The 11,565-nt window shown below is 30.7% G+C and overlaps 1 protein-coding gene and 2 pseudogenes across 1 annotated transcript; 2 read left to right on the plus strand and 1 right to left on the minus strand.

Annotated features, from left to right (window-relative positions):
* Window positions 1-1,230: 1,230 nt before the first annotated feature.
* Window positions 1,231-5,575, plus strand: LOC132945941 (uncharacterized). Its single transcript, XM_061015782.1, has 6 exons — window positions 1,231-1,315; window positions 1,383-1,667; window positions 1,732-1,934; window positions 4,618-4,821; window positions 5,312-5,382; window positions 5,452-5,575. The coding sequence occupies exons 1-6, from the start codon at window positions 1,285-1,287 to the stop codon at window positions 5,573-5,575; spliced, it is 918 nt and encodes a 305-aa protein (XP_060871765.1). The 5' UTR covers window positions 1,231-1,284.
* Window positions 5,576-5,633: 58 nt separating this feature from the next.
* LOC132945949 (uncharacterized) lies at window positions 5,634-7,079 on the plus strand (annotated as a pseudogene).
* Window positions 7,080-9,263: 2,184 nt separating this feature from the next.
* LOC132945958 (uncharacterized) lies at window positions 9,264-10,065 on the minus strand (annotated as a pseudogene).
* Between the last annotated feature and the right edge of the window lie 1,500 nt (window positions 10,066-11,565).

Here is an 11,565-nt window from a genome sequence, read left to right on the forward strand (position 1 = left end):
AAAAAAATAGTGAATGGTTAAAAAAAAATTTCATATTACCTACAGACAATGAAAGTAGTTCGAAGAGTGTGGGTCGACCAAAAATTAATTTTAACGAGTGTGCCGAAAGAACCAAAATAAATAAAGTGAAACATTTAGTAAAATCGTATACTTCTCCGGAACTCAGCTTTGCAGCCTCAGCTAAATATCAACTATCTGGGAAGAGTATTATAGTATTGATGAAGCTTTAGCACTGTTAATGGATAATAAACTAACTAAACAACAGTATGTTAATATACGAATTAGCTCAAAAAAACGAAATTGTGACATATATCCTCCATACGATGATATAATAACTGGAAAAAAAAAATGTAATCCGAATAACGTAGAAATCACAGAATCAGGATGCAAAATTCCATTGCAAGATCTCTTGGACCACACAACTAATCGAATCATACAAATCCCACAACATATTAGACCAATTGAATCACATATGAATAATTTAGAAATGTTATACAAGTGGGGGTGTGATGGTAGCAGTGGTCAGTCTCAATATAGAATAAATTTTAATCAACCACATTCACCATCATCTACTGATCATGACATTTTTATGTTCTCAATCGTACCACTTTAATTACGCGTAGTAAAAGATAATATTAATTATACTATTTGGGAAAATCCTCGACCATCATCCACTAGATTTTGCCGGCCAATAAAGTTCCTATTTAAAAAAGAAACTAAGGAAAGTACTAAAGAAGAAGTAGAGGATATAGAAATGCAAATTAACAAATTAGTAGCAACAAATATTACACATAATGGCATAAATCTAAATATTCAGCATAAACTCATATTTTCAATGGTCGATGGAAAGGTAAAAACAAGTTTTGTTTCGGATTCTATTCTAATTTTAATTTTTTTTTTGACATTTTTCTAAATTGATGTATATTTTAGGTATGTAATTCATTGACAAGTACATCAAGTCAGTCTTGTTATATTTGCGGATGTACGCCAAAAAATGTAAACGATATAGATAAACTAAGCAAAATTAAAATTAACTCCGATAATTTTAGGTTCGGGTTATCAACACTAACTACATGCTTGGATACGTTTTTTTGAATGTTTGCTGCACGTATCCTATCGTTTACCTTTTAAAAGTTGGCAAGTCAGGTTAGTTTGTTTAATCGTGTTTTCATATTGAATAAATGTATTAGGATAATTTTTTCTTAACATAATTTTAGATCGGAAGAACACAAGAAAATATTTTCGGAAAGAAAAAAAAAGATTCAAGATGAGTTTAGATCTGAAATGGGTCTTTTAGTCGATATAGTTTTGCAAGGTATAAACAAAAACAACTGAAAGATTATTTAAACAATATTTAGATAATAAATAATATTTTGTTACAGGGCATGGTACGACAAACGATGGTAATACAGCTAGAAAATTTTTTAAAAATTTTGAAAAGTCTGCCAAAATTACCAATATAGATGAAGAACTTATTAAAAAATTTGGAAATATACTGATGGTTTTAGCTAGTGATTACGAAATAGATACAGAATCATTTAAGAACTATTGTTTGGATACAGCAAAATATTATATTACTCTATATCCATGGTATAACATGCCCGCGAGTGTACATAAAATATTAATACACGGTGCTGATGTTATTCAACACGCACTACTTCCAATTGGTAATTTCTCAAAATATTTATATTACATTCGTACAAGCTTATTATTTTATATATTAACTATTAGGTCAATTATCCGAGGAAGCTCAGGAATGCAGAAATAAAGATTTTAAGATATTTAGACAACATCATTCAAGAAAAAATTCTAGGATCAATAATAATGAAGATCTTGTACATATGTTATGTGTATCATCGGATCCAGTTATATCAAGTTTACGTAACGTACTAAAAAAAAATATACTCAAGCTTTCCGATGAAGCACAAAACCTTGTAAATATCGAATAAATAAAGTAAAAATGTATATAAAAAACAGTTTATTATTCCATTGTGCACTAAATCCATTAAATAATAAAGCATCCTTTTTAACTATGATGTGTATGTAATGTAAAATCCATTTTTTTTTTCTGAATAAATCTTACAAAATTAAAAATTTGAACGAAAATAAATTATTGTAAAAAAAAAAATTATAATTTTTAAAATTTTTTTTAAAATATCAAAAATGTTAATAATAATGGGTTGAATTAAAAAAATATTGTCAAATTTGAATTTGTTGCCTTCGAATACATATGTTTTGATGTATTAAATAGTAATATCTAATAAATTAAAGATGATACTAATTTCGGCAAGCTAAAATTACTTGTCAGACCACTGTGCGTATGGGCTAATTACCACATCATCGGCAACACTGTCTTACAGGTGCATAAGTAATAGGCAAGGCTGGGCATTAACGAATTAAAAGTTAAAATTAAGTTAAAACATTAAGTTAATTAACTCGTTATTTAACGAAAAAATATGAGTAACTTTTAACTTAACTTAACTTTATTATTTTAAAATAATTTAACTTTTTGAGTTAAAAAAAATCGTTAGCTTGACCAGCCTTGGTAATAGGCATATATATATTATATAGGTAAGGTACATAGGTAATGATAATTACTCGGGTCGCAACTAACCTATACCTAAAATATTATCGGGCCGGAATTCACCGGTCTCCAACACCGGAAACGATAAGTCGGGCCGCAACTCACGTGGGTGAGCTGTGGAGCCATTGGCGATGGGCCATTTGAAAAAAAATCCCCGGGCTGCTTTAGAGGAGCCAGTCCGTCCCTGATTGTAAGTTAATTGTAATTGTGGGTAGGCATGTACAATACGTCGATACAACAATGACTGTGTACCTATAGGTAAATGAGTAATCTTTCTGTTAATAATAAAATATGTAAAATCAGGAATACTCAATTTATTTTATGATATATCTATATAATTTTTTAATTGTCCAATTATTCATTTTATTTGTTCACGATTATGTGCTATAAGGTAGATTTACAGATTTGAGTTCAGTAAACTTTTATTATTCCAATATTTCAAATTTAAACTGTGACACAGATTACCAAAGTTAAAATATTTTAGATATGTCGCAAATGAGTAATGACATATATTTTTTTGTGGTCGTTTTTATTACTTATACTTATTCGTGTTACAGAATTAATTCTCAAATATAATTTATATACTAGGAACAACGAGTTGGGTAAATGGTAAAATGTTTTTATTCTAAAAATGAATGATTCTATAAAATTTGCTATGCTGTATTCAGCCCATTATTATACCGTACCTAAATAAATAATTATAGACTTGCGAGCGAAGCTAGTGCCTTTTTCGTGTTATTATTAAAATATCGCGGTATGTAAAAAATGGCCTAAAACCTACGACCAAAGGGAAACACTTTGTTCGTGACCTATGAGCCGCACCGCGTGTGATCCGATGGCCAAGTCAGTAAAACTCATAGGTTTTGTTACGCGCATTAAAAATTGAATTTTAAGGATTTCTATAAAGTGGAAAAAGGTTGTATTCATTGAGAATAAGAATAAGTTAGGTAATCATATTGTGATTGTATTTTACATGGTTATATAATAAAATAGGCGAAGAAAATAATAATAATCAATTTGGCACATGGCAATGGCAATACAATTATGGAATTGTGCCATTTTTTCCCGGCCCACGGGAGGGTACGCATCATATCATTCATGATGTGCCCTCACAGGGTTCCCGGGAAAAATCATGTGTGAGCGAGCTTGCGACCGCCAGGATTACATCTGGAGGAGAATAAAAAATGTAGGGACCTGCATGTTGCGACGCCTCAACAATATACGTGCTTGTTCAGGGGGGGGGGGGACAGGGAAAGAAACAAAATGAATATATTACGACACACAACTGTGCGATGTGGTTGGCTGGTTAGGTTACTACTGCATTGGCATCGCCCGCCTTGGGCCTATAAACGTTGTCCTTAGCCCATCATTTTATTGGTGCAGACCGGGCGGACGAAATAATATACGATAATTTGAGTCGTTTGTACGATGTACGATACATACTTATTATCGTACAAGAAAATACGATAATTTTCATAAACCTTTTTTTTTTATGATATATATAATTTCAAATTGTTTTCTTCTTAAAATATACTTTACCGAATTTGATTTCACTAAGAAGTATTTTTAGCATAAGGATTTATCCATAATATACGGAGGCGTGCATGATTTTCGGGTGCCGGGTAGTGGCAGAAAACCGGTCGTTATCTTATCGCACGCACGCACAAAATTCTATAAATATACTATATAGTAAATTCTGAGTATTGACTATTGAATAGCGACTAACTGCGGTCGACCGTCGTCGATGTACGAACTACAAAGTCAATTATATTATAAATATCAAGATAAGTCAATGTCAATTATTGTCATAGTGTCATACACTTACACAGTCAGACGACTATAACACGAGTGTCGAGTATATGACCGTTCACCGATCACCGATTTGTATTGTTTCGTCGGTTCATGTTCATCGTTCATGTTTGCAGTATTTTTACAGCACGAACACAGTGTATTCTTGTCAGTCGTGTTCACTACGTGTTTTTACTTTTTTAAATTTTTTTAAATTTATTAATTAACAATTAATATGGATGAAGACCATGATACACCCGGTTGTAGTACGCCAAAAAAAAAGAATGATGCGAGGTGGAGACTTAGCAAAAGATGAAAAACCTAAGCACCGGGTCCAAAAGTTCCGTTCAGAGTGGAAAACGGATAAAAACTTTCGATATTGGATTGAACGAGATACCGACGAGACAAAAGCAAAATGTACATTTTGTAAAGTCTCTATGGTTTCAGAGGTAACCGTTCTCAAAAATCATGCAAAAGGGAAAAAACATTGTAGTTTTTTATCTTGTGCGCCATCTAAACAAAAACCCATGACATTTTTTGATGAGAAAACCCCTTCGTTAGAAAATAGAACACATAGATCTGTTCAAAATGCAGAAATCAAATAGGCTGGATATTTTGCGGAACACAACATTCCATTTTTGGCATCGGATCACTTAACTGACTTATTAAAAGAAATATTTCCTGTCTCAGGTATAAATTTTTTTATTATTTTATGTACCTAGGTCCTAGTTATTACATTATATATCAAACATGAGATTTTATATATAAAAAAAAATGCCCAGCACTCACCAGTGACTTTTTAACTTAAGTTATTAATATTTTATCATTTATACCTATAGATATTGCTAAATTGATATCAATGAAACGAACTAAGACTACAGCCATTATAAAAAATGTTATTGGTGCCACTCAAAAAAATGAACTTGCCAATATCTTAAGGGATATTTTAGCTTACTAACTGATGAGTCAACTGACATCGGAACCATTAAAACAGCATGTGTAGTTGTACGGTATGAGTAACTTATTGATTATAATATAATATCTATTCAATATACTAAATTGAATATTTTTTTTTTCAGATATTATGATAAAGGTTCAAAACGGATAGAAAGTACATTTTGGGAACTGCACAATGTGTTTGACAGCAATAATCCATCTTCGGCAACCGCTCAACATTTATATAATGGCTTAATAAACACTTAGTGATTTCAATATACCATTGTCCAACATAATTGGTTTTGGTTCAGACGGTTGCAACGTGATGATGGGGGAGAATAACTCTGTTGCTTCTCGGTTGCGTGTCTCTTGCCCAGGTATCTTTATTATGAAGTGTGTGTGCCATTCTGCTCATCTCTGTGTCAGTGAAGCGTGCAAATATCTGCCACGCTCATGTGAAAGATTTGGCGAGAAATATATACAATTTTTTAAAAAGCAGCTCAAACCGCCAAAGTGAGCTAAAACAATTTCAACGCTTTATGGATATCGAACCACATAAAATGCTGCACCCATCCCAGACAAGATGGTTATCCCTTGGTGCTGTGGTCTCGAGACTCCTGGAACAATGGGACGCGTTGAACTTGTATTATACTGATACATATTTATCACAGCGCTTAATAGCCACAGAGCACATATTCTAAAATTTAAATGATCCTTTCATGAAGCTATACTACTACTTTCTTGATTGGATTCTACCAATGTTTAACAAGTAAGTACTAAAGTTTTTAAGTTGAATTGTTAATGTTTAAATGCATTTTGTTTTTAGATTTAATAGTTTTTTTCAAACAAAGGAAGTAGTGGTAAATGATTTACACGACATGATAATCAACTTATACACAGAAATCCTTCAATGTTTTTTGAAGAAAGATTATATTTCTAGAACACCATTAGATGAAATAAATCCGAAAAACGGTCAATACCAATTAATTAATAACCAGCTTTATTTGGGCATAAGTGTTATGAGATACAAGGACAAACCAGAAATTGTGCAGGTGTAGGCAGTTTTTACAATCAGCTACAGTTGAAATTAAAAAAAGATACAACATGAATGATCCAGTATTGTCAAAACTAAAGCCACTTAAACCAATTAATGCAACATCATAAGGTTTTAGAGATGAAATTCCTTCTTTATTGCCATTAATGACAACTGTACCTAGGATCGTTCCAGAAGACAACAGCCAACTGATGCAATCTATTGATAGCCAATGGCGTAGAGTGTAGACTGCCCATCACATTATCTGGTTTAAATGAGGATATAGATGTAAAATATCCGGATTTATTTTGGTAATTTTTTTTTATTTTAAAATTGATATTGATATGTAACATGCTAAAAAAACTAATAAATATTCAATTTTTAGGTCAGCAGTAAAACAACTTGGTGACTATAATGAGCTAGCTGATTTTGCTTTGTCAGTATTAAGTTTGCCCCATGCTAATGCCGATTGCGAAAGTGTTTTCAACAGTGAACTGCATGAAAACTAAGTTAAGAAACAGACTAATCACTGAAACTATAAATGGGGCGCTTCATACGAAACAGCACATAAAAGGTGGCAGAGACAGTGGAAAAAATTGTGTCAACTTTCAGGTCAATGATGAAATGTTTAGTCGAATGACAAAAAATATATTGTATGCAAAATCAGATGATAACGAAGGTACCACAGATAATATATTTAATGTATTAAGATTTGAAGTTGAGGAAGAAGACCGATAAGTGATGACCATTGTGATATTTTTATTAATTATAATCTGTTTTATTTAACTAAAAGTTGAGCTACTAAAGTTTATAGTTTTGTTGTTCATATAATAATATATTTTGTTTATATATTCCACAAGTTAAATTTTCCCTAATTTTGTTCATGTTAAATTAATTATTTATCAATACATTTAACTGACTATAGTTTTAGTTTTTATATTTAGTTATAAGTTCCTTATTTTGTTTTTGTTAAACTTTTAATTCAGTTTATTCATTAATTGCATTATATATCGAGAAGTTTAAATGACTATTGTTTTATTTTTTTATATTATTATGTTTCTGTAGGTATGTGGAATTTGTATACTAACAAATGTATTTTAGGTGTTAAAATTAATAATATAACCGTAGGTTTAAAAAGTAATAACATTTATATTACACATATTATTATAGTTGAATTATGACTTATGAGTATTGACTATTTGGCTATTGAGTATTGAAGTATTAAGACTGAGACATTGAGTAATGAGTTATCAATAATAATATTTTATGTTTAATTGTTATCATATATCTAGTGATTAGAGCCCTAATATAATCTTATATTATCTATGAGGTATGAATGAATATAATATTATGGTTGGCATGTAACTACAAAGCGGGTTTTCGTGGAGGTAAGTATTTAGTGGTACTAATTCAGTCGTGATAATGTGATACGGCATAATATAAAGTTTGTTTATGGCCACAACGAAAATGTATTACCATTAATAATATAATACTAGTAGTTATAATCAATTGTATTACTAAGGCCGTCCTCCCACTAGGGTGACGCGACGCGACGCGATTTTAAATAAATATCGCGTGATAATCGTTTGTCTTATAAAACACGGATAAATATATCGGGGACTTCCCACTGACGCGACACGATGTGACTACGACGCGACACGACAACAACTAATCGCGCGCGACTAGTGCTGTCAGTCGCTTGATGAATAGTTGCCACTACATCACTTGAATTATACTCGTGTTTATTTCATTATATTTTATTATTTCATTGTAATAGTATTATATAATATAATTATTATATAGATAACTATAATTATAAAATTATGTCGAAAAAAGAGTGTGTGTTAACTATAAACTTAGTTGAGGCTATGGAAAAATATCCGTGTTTATATAATTACAAATTACCAGAATACGCCAGAAAAGATTTAACAGAAAAGGCATAGTCAAAAGTTGCAGAAGAAGTGAAAGAAACAGGTAATACTATTTATTATTAGTTCATATTATTTATTGTAACATAATATGTTAACAATACCTAACCTAACCATTATGGTATAAAGTCAGGGCCGGATTTAGGAATGTGGGGGCCCTGGGCCCACCTTAGAAGTGTGTATTATTTTTCGATAACATATATTTAATATTTTAATATATTATTATAACTTTATAAGTGAATTTTCAGTCGAAAACATAGCTCACGATTTCAATAACTACGCCCAATATAATGATCTGATATTAATTTAGAAAACAGATTTGAATTTATCACTAAATTATCTATGCTTATACAATTTTATTTTTCTGATTATTATTTTTTTTTTGCTTAGAAATTTTCTAACAAAAATAGTAAGAATAGATCATATTCATATAATTTCAAATTTAAATACATTGATATAGAATATGAATAATGTGTGACAGTTAAAGCATAGAACATTTAGAGGAGAATTCAAATCTGCTTTCAACATTTAAATCGGAACATCCTACTAAGCGTAGTAGTTTAAGTCACTGGCAGTATTTTTTGAAAAAAAATGTTTGTTATTTTATAAAGTAATATTTGGTGACTTGTGCATGGGCGTAGGTAAGATTACACACGTACATATTTTGTCACTATGATAAAATAAAATAAGAACAATGTACTAATATTAAAAACTCTACCACCCTACCCATCCAGAATATTTGACAACTAATATTATCGGTCATCGATATTAGGTATAGTATTTTGTTTTTAACAAATAGGTATGTATGAATTATATTTATTTATTGTGTTAAGTAGATATGAAAACAAGTTATGCAGTTTACCGTATTAATAAATACAAAATAATACAAATAATAATTAATAATAATATGCATTTAAATGCACTTTCATATACTTATTTCAAAACAAATTTAAAAGAAAATTATTATCAAATATTTAGACCATAATATTAATAATTATACACACTTATTCCACTGCCATGGCAGCGATACATAAGGCTTAACAAAATATGAAGACAAATAATCTCTCATATCACTCGCCGCTCGTGTTCTCAGCAACTCATTTTGATCGTCGTTGTCTCTGAGAAACTCAACTGGTACTTGAACGTCTTCTGGACAGTTTTCATCAAAATCAACGGGGAAGGTATATACTGTCGACCTTCCCTTTTACGTATAAAATTGTGGAGAATACATACTGATCTTATTATATTGTTAATAGTAGTTTTGTTATTACATCGTATTGGTGATAATAGTACTTGAAATTTTTGTGACATCATACCAAATGAACAGTTTTTCTACCTCTACTGAGTCTGTAGTTAAATATTCGTTTTTTATTTGTTAAAGTTCTCTGTGGGTATGGTCTCATTAAATTTTTTTTCAAAGGGAATCCTTTGTCAGCTACAAAATAATAAGGAAAACAAATGTCGTTAGGGTCATTAGGCAATGGTTTAGGATGTGGCATATTTAAACCATTTCTTTCAAGCCACCGACCCATTCTTGATGCTCGAAAGATACCTCCATCGCTATTTATACCAGCGAAACCAGTTTCTATCATGATAAAATTTCCATCTGCATCACTGCAAGCAATTAAAACGATTGAATGGTATGATTTATAATTAAAATTAGTGGATCCTGTATTAAGGAGTTTTTGTATTCTTATGTGTTTCCCATCTATTGAACCTAAGCAATTTGGTAAATTCCATAATCTATTATACTGATTTGCTATACACATCCACTGTTCTTCGGTTGGTATAGGCATGTATTCATTAAATAAACACTCCCATATTTTTTGAGTAGATTCTGAAATTATTTTACCGATTGTGTTGGCACCTCGAGCAAAATAAAATGATAGGCTGGAATAAGTGCAGCCCGTCGCCAAATATCTAATAAAAAATAGTTTTTAGGTAATTTTTTATTTATGTTTATGTATATTTCAATTATTTATTATTTTTGTATTATTTTATTTTTAGTTTCATTGTGTAAAGAAAAATGGAAAAATTTAAGAACTGTATTTGTCAGGAATATGAAACCAGCACCTAGTGGATCTTCTAGAAAAGCAAAGGAGCCATATTATTTGAATGAATATTTACAATTTCTTTTGCCATATGTAAAACCCAACACTGATATAACTAATCCGGTAAATCTCCCTTCTCCGACCTCAGATAATGAAATTACATTTGAAAATAATGAACAAAGCGATACTGAAGTCCAAGATGAAGATATTGTAGAACAAGAAGAATATTTAACCGATAAAATTATAAACATTGAAAAACCAAACAATGAAAAAGGTCGTCTTCCTCTTATACAGGAACGTAACCAAGGAAAAGGTAACAAAAAGAAACGAAAATTAGATGTTAGCGAAGTAGACCAGTCCTTTATTGATTTCGTGAATATGAAGAAGGAAAAGTCCTGTGAAACTAATTCAAGAAAGATGTTTCTTCTTAGTTTGTTACCAGAACATGACTGATCAACAAATGAGAAAGTTCAAAAAAAAAGTATTGGATTTGGTCGATGACATTTTAATTGAAAATCCGACTCCTCAAAATCAATTACCAATAACCATGTTCAATCCATCTCGTCCTCCGACTACATCTTCAACTTTCTCAAGTTCATCAATATATTCTTATAACCACTCAAATAGTTTCACGCCAATCCATTCTACTGAAGAATCAGTATGTGGCAGCTGAAGTTAGCAACCAGAACGAAAATGTTTGTCAAGATTTCATAAATATGTAAAAATGTATATGTAATAAATTACAAGGAGTATACTACCTATTATATTAAATTAAATATTAAATATTATATGAGTCATAATAATTATTTATTTTATTTATATTAGTATAATTATTTTTATATTAGTAAAAATTAAGCCATTACCTCAATGTTATTAGTAGTCTTTCACGTACACAAATACAACGGCGGAAATGTGTGTCTTGTTTTTCAATTTCTGGTCCAACTTTTTCCACAAGTAAGTTAAAACTTTCTTTCGACATTCGATAAAAAGATTGAAATTTAACGTCATCTTGTATTAATTTATTTGCGGCAACAAAAATACGACAATTAATATTATTCTGTATGTAAGGATGTACCCAATATCTCCTTTTCGTTTTTCGTCTCTTGTGGTTTTGATAATACCAGTATAATGCCAATTTTAGTTGCTGAAACATCGTCTATAATGTGCAGAACTCGAAATCAGATCGTACGATTTTTTGCTAGGCAATTATTTTTTTTAGTCGCGTCAACGTCGCGTCGCGTCGCG

This window comes from Metopolophium dirhodum, chromosome 1 (genome assembly GCF_019925205.1).
Source record: "Metopolophium dirhodum isolate CAU chromosome 1, ASM1992520v1, whole genome shotgun sequence".
Lineage (NCBI taxonomy): Eukaryota > Metazoa > Arthropoda > Insecta > Hemiptera > Aphididae > Metopolophium > Metopolophium dirhodum.

Coding starts and splice junctions, on each gene's coding strand:
- LOC132945941 (XM_061015782.1), top strand. CDS start 1,285: ATGGGTCTTTTAGTCGATATAGTTTTGCAAG. Junction 4,822..5,311: donor AAGTCTCTATGGTTTCAGAG/GTAACCGTTCTC, acceptor CAATATCTTAAG/GGATATTTTAGCTTACTAAC. Junction 5,383..5,451: donor ACAGCATGTGTAGTTGTACG/GTATGAGTAACT, acceptor TTTTTTTTTCAG/ATATTATGATAAAGGTTCAA.